This window comes from Pituophis catenifer, unplaced genomic scaffold, assembly GCF_029215685.1.
Source record: "Pituophis catenifer annectens isolate HBS135680 unplaced genomic scaffold, rPitCat1.0.hap2 SCAF_2, whole genome shotgun sequence".
Lineage (NCBI taxonomy): Eukaryota > Metazoa > Chordata > Lepidosauria > Squamata > Colubridae > Pituophis > Pituophis catenifer.
The window spans coordinates 227,387,046-227,399,180 of record NW_027256882.1 but is presented as its reverse complement, the minus strand read 5'-3'; the positions used below and the strand labels follow the sequence as shown (position 1 = coordinate 227,399,180).

The 12,135-nt window shown below is 37.0% G+C and overlaps 1 protein-coding gene across 1 annotated transcript in view; it reads left to right on the top strand.

Moving 5' to 3' along the window:
- LOC139311212 (transient receptor potential cation channel subfamily M member 3-like) overlaps positions 1 to 12,135 on the top strand; it is a 263,336-nt gene that overhangs the window by 242,394 nt on the left and 8,807 nt on the right. Inside the window, exons 5-6 of the mRNA XM_070935599.1 lie at positions 776 to 900; positions 10,152 to 10,323. Of these exons, the coding sequence (XP_070791700.1) occupies positions 776 to 900; positions 10,152 to 10,323 (297 nt within the window). The remainder of the gene's footprint in view (positions 1 to 775; positions 901 to 10,151; positions 10,324 to 12,135) is intronic.

Genomic DNA, 12,135 nt, shown 5'->3' with positions numbered 1-12,135 from the left:
AAATTAATATCTCTGTTTTCTGTATGGAAAGTATACATTTGAGATCTTTGTATGTATGGTTACAATAGAAATGGAGGGATCTTCATAAGGTATTGATAATCATCACTCATTTCTTCTCCCTGATATATTCCAACCCAGTGTAGAAACATCCAGTGTCCTCTCAGCTTACCTCCAACATCCACTCAGTCAAAAATAGTACAGTCTAAATTAACTTGCCTAATGGAAACCATTCTACTGTATAAATCAAAAGACAAAAGACCTAATTCTTGCTTTTGCCAAGTTTCTGATCCAAGTGATGTTGAACTACAGTTTTCAGCATTCCACATTGCCGGGTGGCTGAGTTGCAGTCCAAAAACATCAGGATCATCACAAATTCTGTATCCCTACTCAAGATTAGAAAAAAAAGAGGCACGAATGCATGTCATGAATTAGCTATAATCATGAATTCTGTTATCACTTATCTGCAAGAGTAATTTTTCATTTTTTTCCTGGCTTTTTCAACAAGCTGCAGTTAAATCAAAATGTGACTTAAGGCAATGTTAGAACAAAGTTATAGGTAAACTTATACTTTTTCTATTTATCCAAAGCTTTCCATGAAATCCTGAACTATATAGTGGCTGGCTTTCTCACTTTTATTTTAAATCGTAATCCAAGTGCTTGATCTCTGGTTGAGATCAAATTGAATTTTCATTTTTGTATCACAAAATTTAACCTACAGACATTTTTATAGCAGATATTAATGTCATCCTGTCATATGTTAGCATTTCTTTTTCAGGAGTTATTCGGCATGTTGGTGATGCACTGAAAGACCATGCTTCAAAATCTAGAGGAAAGATCTGCACTATTGGAATAGCTCCCTGGGGAATTGTAGAAAATCAGGAGGACCTGATTGGCAAGGATGTGAGTCTCTTGTTCATCTATAAAATATGCTTTGTTAGTATGTTTTAGATATTGAGATTTTCACAACTTCCTGAGCCAGGAATCTACCATGACACCAAGATTAAAACTGAATGCTTTGTATGAGCATATATAGCTCTTCTCAGATGTTTTGATAATTTTACAATATTGTATTTCCTCATTTAATCATTTAGAGGATGCATTCTTCGTTAAGGATGAACAATTTAGTTTCATCCATTTTTTTTTACTAATTAAGGACAATTCGTATTATTTGGACATCTGTTTTACATATAAAAGTAAAGGTAAAGGTTCCCCTCCTGACATATGTGCTAGTCGTTCCTGACTCCAGGGACGGTACTTATTTCTGTTTCAAAGCCAAAGAGCCAGCACTGTCCGAAGACGTCTCCATGGTCATGTGGCCGGCATGACTAAATGCCAAAGGTGCACAAAAGGTGGTCCCTATTTTTCTACTTGCATTTTTTACGTGCTTTCGAACTGCTAGATTGGCAGAAGCTGGGACAAGTAACGGGAGCTCACCCCAATACGTGGCACTAGGGATTCGAACCGCTGAACTGCTGACCTTTCGATCGACAAGCTCAGCGTCTTAGCCACTGAGCGATTGCATCCCTGTTTTACATATATACAGCAATGCAAATGTTGGCTCATCCTCCTTATCCACAAATGTAAAATTGTTTTTGCAGACTGCCTGAGTTTGCCATCCATTTTGCAGTTGGCAAAGCTCCTAGCTCCACTAGGGCTTTTACCTATGCTTTACACTTTTAGGAATTTGCAGAGCCCTAAGGTATCATTTCATTCCTTAAAATGTCCCCTAAAACAGGTCTTGGTTTCATCCAGCTATAGATTAAGGCACATATTTGACCTGTGAACCAAGCCAATAAGACTTTCTTATTCTTTTTGCTCTTTGTGCCACTCACTTATCTGTTAATAACACTGGTAATTTCACTGTTCTTCCTGTCAAAAAATTAGAGAGTTTTTCAACACATCTCTTTACTTGTCTCTCATATTATTATAATTAGTGCCTACGGCAGCATTTTCTGGACGAAAAAAAATGACTTTGTTTTTGTCATGGTCTCTTTTAGCTTATAGTTATTACCATCATGATGAAAATCTCTATTTTTTATTCATATCAACTAAGTCATAATATTTGTAATTAATGCTTTACTGAATTAAAATAACAATAACAATAATAATAATGCCAAATCAGTCTAAACATATGGTGTACTGTGCAATGAACCATAACAATGATTCATTATTATGACAGTCAAACACATACAAAGAAATAAAAACACGCTGTTCTTAAACATTGAATTAAACCTTAAGCACAAGGACTAGGATTAGACAATCTTTAATAAAAACAAGTTCAAAGGTAGAGATTGGACAAATATATCTTATTAGTCTAGAGTTTTTACTATTAATCTATTACTATTAATCTAGAGAGTTTTGCTCAAGTATGACAGACTCTTTTCACTGAGTCTAGCTAGCTTTTTACTACCATATAATCTGCATACTTGTTGTGGCCCGTCAGCGGCCTGTGCAGATTGTAGCTGATTCCGACAATGAGGAGGCTGGTGTGGTGCTGCGCCAGCAGCCTGTGCAGCTGGCACTCAAGTCGGACAGTGAGGAGGCTGGAGAAGATGTGGTGCCAGAAGCAGAGATTCAGCCAGGGCCTTCAGAACCTCCAGAAGGTCCTTTAAGTGAAGAGGGTGAAGAGGAGGAGCCTCTTTTCAATGCACGGGCCCACAGAGCTGCCAAAAGGCAGGAGTGGCTCCTCAGGAGGAGGTCTCCTCGAGAGTAAGGCTTGGGGCTAATTGGCCACTCCCTTAGCCTATTTAAGAAGGAACGCCACTTGCAACAAGCTGTAGAGAACAACTTTAGTTCACTCTCCTTCGTGTCTGCAAAACTGCTTCTGGGCTTTCTGCCAATTCTAGTAAAACTGTGATTACCTTATCTTAGAATTTGGTAGGCTGTTAAGACAGTTCATTAACAGCCTTTGAATGAAGACTAAGTTATTTTGAGTAAATAAGCTTTACTTTTTACTTGTATAGAGTTTGTGTATGTTGCATTCTTTGAGTCCATAGCTGGGGCAGAACAATACGAAGCCCACAGTTCTTGATATATGGCAGGGTAGTCTTTTGTGGCAAAGCAACATATATATACATATATAGTGTGCATATATAGTTTGATATAACTTTTAATTTCTTTACATCTATTCACACATTGAAAACTAAACAACATACAGTTGTTGGATTCAGTACAAATCTATTGCCAAAAAGCACATGCAAATATATCTTTAGGTTTTAAAAAAATCATCCCTGTATGTTTTTGATGTATCCATGAAGCTTTGGAAATATTTCTGAAGAATAAATCAAAGTAGCCCCAGTGGAATCACCAATAGGGAAGATACTAGGAGTTGTAAGTGGCAACACCTGGAGAATTACATTTGTGCATTCATGACCAGAGGTGGGTTTCAGCAGGTTCTGACCAGTTCTGGAGAACTGGTAGTGGAAATTTTGAGCAGTTCGGAGAACCGGTAGTAAAAGTTCTGACTGGCCCCGCCCCCATCTATTTTCTACCTCCCAAGTCCCAGCTGATTGGGAGAAAATGGGAATTTTGCAGTAATGTTTCCCTGGAGTGGGGTGGGAATGGAGATTTTACAATATCCTTCCCCTGCCATGCCCACCAAGCCACGCCCACCAAGCCATGCCACGCTCACCAAGGTACGCCCACAGAACCGGTAGTAAAAATTTTGAAACCCACCACTGATTCATGACCTAGAATAAACCGTTTACGAAATTCAAATCAGCAATGCTATTTGTTTAATTTTTTATTGCAGTAATTGAAGGCACTATATATCTATCCCTCGCCCTTAACCTCAAAACAGCCATTGAGATAGCTTAAAATGAGATATGATGACTAGTTTAAAATAACCCAGTAAGTATCCGAGCTTTTACTGGTCAACATTCAGAACTTGAATATAGTAGTTATTTGCAAGATAAAAATCCTTCTTATTGTGTGTTTCATTGTGAGGTTGTTGATTTATGCTGTTTGTGTGAGTTGTGTAGGGGTAAGAGAAGATCCTTGTATTTGCTTCAGATATGTGAAATATTACCTTTTAGTTCCTAGAAAGCCTCAAGAGCTTTTATTGGTATTGAAAAAGAATTCTCAAATAAAAAATAATTATTCCCATTTTCAAAAAACAGATATAATCTCTCATCATGGGAGCATGTTGGGTAAGTCTAAATATGGTAAGCAGAGGGGGAAATAAGAAATCCCTAACAATCTGTGGCAAAGTAAACCATAATTGGTGGCAGAAGTAGCCAAATATCTAATGTTGTGCCTGGAAAAAATAGTTGATGACATAAAAACTACTCTTTCAGGAAAACTTTGCATTAATTTAAAAAAAAAAAATCTTAGCAGATCATAGATCATTTGAGATTTGGTTTTTTGCTCCTTAAGGTTACTTTTTTCAGAAGTGAATAGTATTTGGTCTTACTTCCCTATTTCAGTACCCGTTCTTGGGATTCTCACTTCATTTATGAGCCGTGGTGGTGCAGTGGTTAGAGTGCAGTACTGCAGCTACTTCTGCTGACTGGCGGCTGCCTACAATTTGGCAGTTCAAATCTCACAAGGCTCAAAGTTGACTCAGTCTTCCATCCTTCTGAGGTGGGTAAAATGAGGAGCCAAATTGTTGGGGGCAATATGCTGACTCTGTAAACCGGTTAGAGTGGGCTGTAAACGGGTGAAATGCTACCGGTTCGCTCTGGTTCAGGCAAACCAGTAGTGATAAAAATTATCAGTTCGGGTGAACCGACAGTAAAAAAAAAAAACCCGTTGCACAGATGATTGTCGGAAATACCGGTTTGGAGGAACCGGTAGCTTTTTTAAACTATTAAACTAAACTTAAAAAGCTACCAGTTCAGGTGAACCAGTAGTTAAAAAAAGCTACCGGTTCCTCCGAACCGGTATTTCTGACGATCAGCTGTGCAACGGGGTTTAGCTTTGCTAGAAAGCAGGAAATCCTACTTTCTAGCAAAGCTAAACTGCACTGTACAGCTGATTTCCCCCCCCCCCCTGCTGTTCTACTTACCTTTCCAAGCCTCCTTTTGGTGCTTACTGCACATGCGCGTGCACACAGCACGTGCCAAAAAGAGGCTTGGGGAGGTAAGTAGAACAGCGGGGTGGAATCAGCTGTGCAGTGCAGTTTAGCTTTGCTAGAAAGCAGGAAATCCTGCTTTCTAGCAAAGCTAACTTGCGCGCCACAGCTAATCCCCTCCCTCGCTTCTACTTACCTTCCCAAGCCTCCTTTTGGCGTGCACTGCACATGCACACAGAGCACGCATTTGGCATGGCAGTGTGCATGCACATGCAGTGCGTGTTTGGCGTGTACTGCACATGTGCGGCCAGCGAACCAGTAGCAAACCAGTTTGGATTTCACCACTGGCTGTAAAGCACTGTGAAGCGATATATATGGCTAAGTGCTATTGCTATTTCTATACCAAAGTGATACTTCAAGCTCTCTGTAGTCATGAATTGAGGAGTATCATTTTGTTATTATGATGGGCCTGTTTTTTAGACAAAAATGAAGATATACTGTAAGTGCAACATCTTGAGTTAAAGTTATTTCATAGTGGCATTATAGATCTCTGTCAAACAGTCTTCCCTGTATAATGCCAAGCATATTTCTTATTCACTGAAAACTTAGATATCACGAACTCCCAGGCTTCATGGAAACCGCAACACTGAATGCAGTGCAGTGCAAATATATGGCCAAATTCCATTTTTGGTAGAAATATTGGCTGCAGGTCCTCAATAATGAGAAAAGGGTGTTTGAAAGGTTACACAGCATTTCAGATTTGAAGGCTGAAATTTGTTTCTTTGTGTGTGGGGGGAAAAATACAGCATCTGCCTCCAACTCCTTAACCAAACACATCACACATCCATAGCAAAAGATGCGGCTGCTTCATGTTAACTTTAATGAGTCGATTCCCTGAAGCAGTGGTGCCTTTCTTTCAGGGTTACATAAAAACCTGGGGAAAAAAGCCAGGCTACTTTAATGAATAGCAGAGGAGTGTTGCACACCCAAGGTCCAGAGCACTTCCTTCAAGTCATTTTTAAATGGCGCCCAGTCACGGCACCGGCACTTCTCTCTGTGATTAAAGCTGAAATGTACTAATCTGAAGGAGAAAATGAAGCCTTTTCATTTTGCTTTTCATATTCATACTAACACACCTGCTGCAGCGTTCATAGATTTCTTGATAGTTGGAACTGATGCCTGCAAGTTAGACAGATAAAGGAAATCTGATGCTTTTCCTGGAGGTTATCCAGCTTCATTTCTCCTGGGTACCTAACAGCTGTGTTCTCAATTTCTCCTGTAATGGAGTTGATATCGTCTGCTTTTTATTTTTTTTAATGGGAGAAGGATAATAGCAAATCTATCTTTTCATCCTCTCTGTTAAAAATTGTTTTATTGCCTTTGATTTGCGGCTTTAGAATTCAGTAGCACTGCACTTTGAACTAATCATATTTCTCCCATCTCCCAGCTCACAAGTTGCACAGGCAAGCATTACCAAGTATTTTGCTAGAGCAGAAATTCTTCAGGAATCCTAAATTTAAAATAATATTAGACTGGTACTAAATTGTGAGAGCCAGTTTGATGGAGAAGATGAGAGCTGGGCTAGAAAGTACAAGATTGTGAAATATTCCTTTAGGCATAAAAGCTGAGTGACTTTGGATGCTGTTCCCATCCAACTCACCTCTTAGGGTTATTGTTTTGGGGAAAATAGGAGGTGGGAGCATTGTATACACCAACCACCTGGACCTATACGAAATAAAGGCAAAATAGAAATCTGTTATAACATATAGTTACATCCAAACCTGAATTCCATTCTTGGCACTTTGTAATAAAAAATGAGTAATGTAAAAACCTGAGGTACTACATACATATGTTTACCATCACGTGAAAAACGTTCCTTTCAAAGCAAAGCATTCAACAAAGACCTCTCCAAGATTCTAATAGAGATGATTTTAAAAATTGAGTTAATTATGGTATGTTAGGTGGATACAGACAGAGATTGAACAACAGTGCCCAATAAGTGTATGGGTCTGGAGAGAGCTCTGGATTGGTATATTCCATTCATTCCATTTAGACCTTGTGCCGTTCAACATATTTGTAAATGATTACGAGAAGGAGTTAGAAGATATACTATTTTATTCTATAAATCAGAATATAGAAAACACTTTAGAGGTCATTATCCTAATCTGAGGGCATGTTGGCAAGCTGGAATAATGGGCAGAAACCTATTAGGAAAAATGAAACACCTAATTAGAGCATGTAAAGGTGGTAGGAACAACTTTACTATTCAAGAGTTCACCCATAAAGTGGGATCAAGGTTAAGAGAAGCCATTGTTACTATTTGGCACTGGTCAGATTGCATCTAGAATTTGGTGTCCATTTCTAGCATCACATTTGTATAAAAGCATGGATAAAATGTTGAGAGAAAAGCAACCAAGATGGGAAAGGGAAGGGAAAATGTATGAGGAATCCTTGGAGGTATTGGACATGTTTTATCTGAGAACAGAAATCTGCAAGGAGACACAATAGATGTGTGTTCAAGGGCTGTCATGTGGAAGATGGGATAGAATTTCCTGGAGCTGTTTCTGAAGCTCTTCAAGACATAACGGTTTTACAGAGAAATTGATTTTGGTTGGGTGTGACAGAAAAACCAATCTTAATCCTAATTACTATTCAACAATGAAACCAACTGCCTCAATTGGCTGAAAATTCTCCTTTGCTCCTTTAATAAGCTGCATGGTAGTCTGCAGAATACGTTATACAAATGGATTTGTACACTGCAGAGAGAGGTGAACTAGATGACCTCCAAGTTTTATCCCAATCTGTACATTCTGATATACTATGATTTTAGATTAATTCATCCCATATAGTAGAAAACATATTTTATCTATTCTTTGAACTTGGAAATAGCAGTGGATTATATGAGTATCTGAGGACTCTGAAGACAGAAGCAAAATGAAATCTTTACTAAAGTCTTATATGTATTAGACAGGATTTGAATTGTCTAGTAATGTACTTATCAAGCCACAGAATGTAATATTCTGTCTTTGCCCTTGTTCCTTTTTTGTGTCTGTAAAGCTTATATTGTTATTGGTAGCAGAATAAGTGGTGGTAGTAGTGAATTAATAACTGAAATTATTATATCATCATCATCATAATCAGGAATCTGATTTACTACAAAAAAGCTTTAAAAAGATGTTTAATGCTTATTTAGCCACTGGTTTATAAATCGGACTACGCAACAAAAAGAAAATAAGAATTCAATCCAAAACATTGGTGTACAGTAATTATGATTTTTTCTAGGTTTTAGCTAGGTGTACATTGCTGTTTTGTGGTTGTTTGGTTACAATGATACATAATCACAGATTGATAGGACTGAAGTAGAGGTGTGTTTCAGCAGGTTCTGACCAGTTCTGGAGAACCGGTAGCAGAAATTTTGAGTAGTTCGGAGAACCAGTAATAACACCTCTAACTGGCCCTGCCCCCATATATTCTCTGCCTCTTAAGTCCCAGCTGATTGGGAGGAAATGGGAATTTTGCAATTACCTTCCCCTGGATTGGAGAGGGAATGGAGATTTTACAGTATCCTTTCCCTGACATGCCCACCGTGCCACCCCCACCAAGCCACACCCACAGAACCGGTAGTAAAAAAATTTGAAACCCACCACTGGACTGTAGGTATGTTATTTGTAATCTGATCCTGCTTTATGGACAGTATATTCTCCACTGTAGTGGAGGTCCTGTGATAGTAGGGAAAACTATGACATCATGTTTCAAATGAATAATTTTGGAAGACTTTTATGTGCACATAGATAAGTTGCAAGATAATGCAATCAGATCACACATCTATTTAGTTCAATATTCCACATTTATTTATTTGTTTGTTTGTTTGTTTGGAAATTTTAGATAGCCGCCCATCTCACATATGTAACTCTGGGCAGTGAACAAAGTTTACTACAACAAGATGTGAGAGAAGCAGCATTTTGCATTCATGTTCTCTTAACAACTGAACGTCATTGATATAGGAGGCAATATGTCATATGTTTTTAATTTTTTTAGGAATAAATTTTTATTTTTATTCGGAAAGTTAAAATACAAACTCCACAAAAAAGGAAAGAATTTTTACAAAAACAAAACAAAATTAGACAAACACATTAAAAATGTGCATTAAAAAGACAAAAAACAAGTTAAATACCTTAGTTAAATACTGATTAATATATTGAAACAATGATAGCTTCCTCCTCTTGCGAATCAGGCCCAGAATTCATAAACTTCTACATCTATTTGCAATCAGTTTGACTTGTTAGACATTTATCTACCATATTTATATAAAAGAAGTAGTTAACAGAAAAAACCAACAGCAAAGTTAATTATTTCAGTCCCTAAATTTTTGAAAAGGAATAAGTAACTTGATGACCTACATCTATAGGGCATTGGATTACAATTCCCACAGTCATTGGCCATGACTGTTGGAACTGATGAGAGCTAATCCAAAACATCTGATCACAGCTAATTAGGTCTATTTATTTATTTGTGTGGATGTTTTGTTTTCATGTTTTAATTGTTTTATCATTTTAGAATTGTAAGCCTAACACTCTCTTGGTTGAGTTGGGTGGCTATAGAAATTGAATAAATAAGTACTTCAAATAGAATCTGCAAGCCACAACAACATATATCATGAGGTCATTGCACAAAATGGTATTCTTATATAATGACATAATGATGACTGGTAAACATACCTACACAATGTCATCACATGGGCCATATTCCCTCTGCCTACCTGCCCCTTTTATAGTCTCTTTTAAACTAAAAAACAGATAATATTACGGGAATTCTATTTCTCAGTTTCCATCATTATAACATGAATAAATCCAACTCGTGAATACTTACATGGAATCAAATTTCACAGTGGTTGGTTGGGTTTGCTTTTAAATAAGATTTTTAAAGAGTTATGTCATTTTTCTATTATTATATCTAGACAATAATTTATTATTGATTTTCTGAGTTTGAAAAATCTCCAACAGTACTTGAATTTTAGAAATGCTTGAAAATTGATTTCAGCAGCTTGGTCTTGGCTTGTTATCTCAATACTAGACTTTATCAGGATTTCCACGCTACTACAACAATCTATGATTATATTCTCTTTTTTTCACATATGCAGGTAGTCCGACCATATCAAACAATGTCCAATCCAATGAGTAAGCTGACAGTACTCAACAGTATGCATTCTCATTTTATTCTGGCTGATAATGGAACCACAGGAAAATATGGTGCAGAGGTTAAACTTCGCAGACAGTTGGAAAAGCACATCTCCCTTCAGAAGATAAATACAAGTGAGCAGTTCACTTTCTACTTCTTCTTACAGTCATGGTATCAAAATTGAACAGCAATAGTACAAAGAAACAATGGTTAATATATCTCTTCTAGTAATGATGGATCAATTTTATGTACACATATACTGTACCATCCGTATCTTTATTATCATCATCAACCACAATTGAACATAGTATAATAGACTTGAATATTATTGAGCAATAAAATACAAATACTAGAATGCTAAAAGTTTTGATACCTAGAGAAAACTGACTGAATTATGAAAAATGCTTTGTGAATGACATACTATAATCCCTAAATTACCAAGTTATTAAAATACAAAAATGCATGGAATACTTAAAAATTAAAATTATTATTATAATCCATGATAAAAAGTAAATATATAAAAGAGATGCAGATAGTCCTCAACTCACAACCATTCATTTAACGACTGTTAGAAGTTAAAACAACGCTGAAAAAGTGACTTATAACCATTTTTCACACTTCTGACTCCACATGGTCACATGATCAAAATCCAGACTCTTGACCACTGGCTCATATTTATGATGGTTGCAGTGTCCCAGGGTCATGTGATCACCTGTTGCAACCTTCTGACAAGCAAAGTCAATGGGGAAGCCAGATTCATTTAACAGCCATTTTACTAACTTAACAATTGTAATGATTTACTTAACAGCTGTGGCAAGAAAAGTCGTAAAATGGGGCAAAAGTCACTTAACAACTGTCTTGCTTAATAATAGACATGTGGGACCCAATTGTGGTCGTAAATCGAGGACTACCTGTATTCCATTGTAAAACAAAATAAAATAGTATTGCTTAAAATTTTAAATGAAGTGCCTGCTTATACCATTTGCTGCAATTCTGGATCAGAAACCATGAGAAGGGAAGGGAGAAAGGAAGGGAATGAGGGAAAGTAAACTATATTAACTGTAAGTAGATATAAATTATGGCCAAACACTCCAGTTTACTTCCAATCCCATGGGAAGTTAGTTTCTCATTTAGGAATAGAAAGAATGCTAAAAGGATGTCAAATCTAGAATTATATCACAATGAAAATCAGGGAAGACAGAGAAAAATAAATCTGATAAACAAGATCATTTTTCAGTCTTTCTTGGTTTATCTGTTTTCTAACTTCAGCTACTTTTGCCAAATTAAAGGTTATTTCCAAAATGTTAACATGTTGAAGTCTAATGACTTTGCAGCAAGAATATTCTTGATTTTGTTTAGACAAGGATGGGAAACCTATGACCCTGTAGAAATGCTGCCCCAGGGAAACTTCTGGCGTTCCTAGACAGCCAGAAGGATGGTGAGTTAAACTTCAGCAATGGATAGTTCCCCACCTATGATGACCCTCTTTACAAGAAAGAGCACAAGCTGTCATCTATGTTGTTACTGCATAATTATTTAAAATACCTTGGAAAAATTAATAAAATGATATTATTTATACTTGGTTAAGGCACAGCCCCTTTCATTTAGCCCAGGTCTCACTGAGTAAATTAAAAACAAACCTATTGGTTAAATCTAAAATGTTTTGTTCCTATCCATTAAATGAAAAAAATGACAACAAGGTCTGTCTACACAGAAGAGCTTAAGCAATTACAGGCTCCTTTTCTAGCTAGAATGACAGCTTGCTTCATGATTTCACTTAACAAGCTCCATCCTTCCACATTGATGCCATGATGTCACATTGCAAATACAGAAGTGTTGGAGTTAATATGACACTAGATTGCGGTTGCATTTTTCACATGCTCTGTTTAGGATTGTTAGAAATGAAACCATTTACTTCTGCTGCTGAAGCATGAGACTGTTGATGC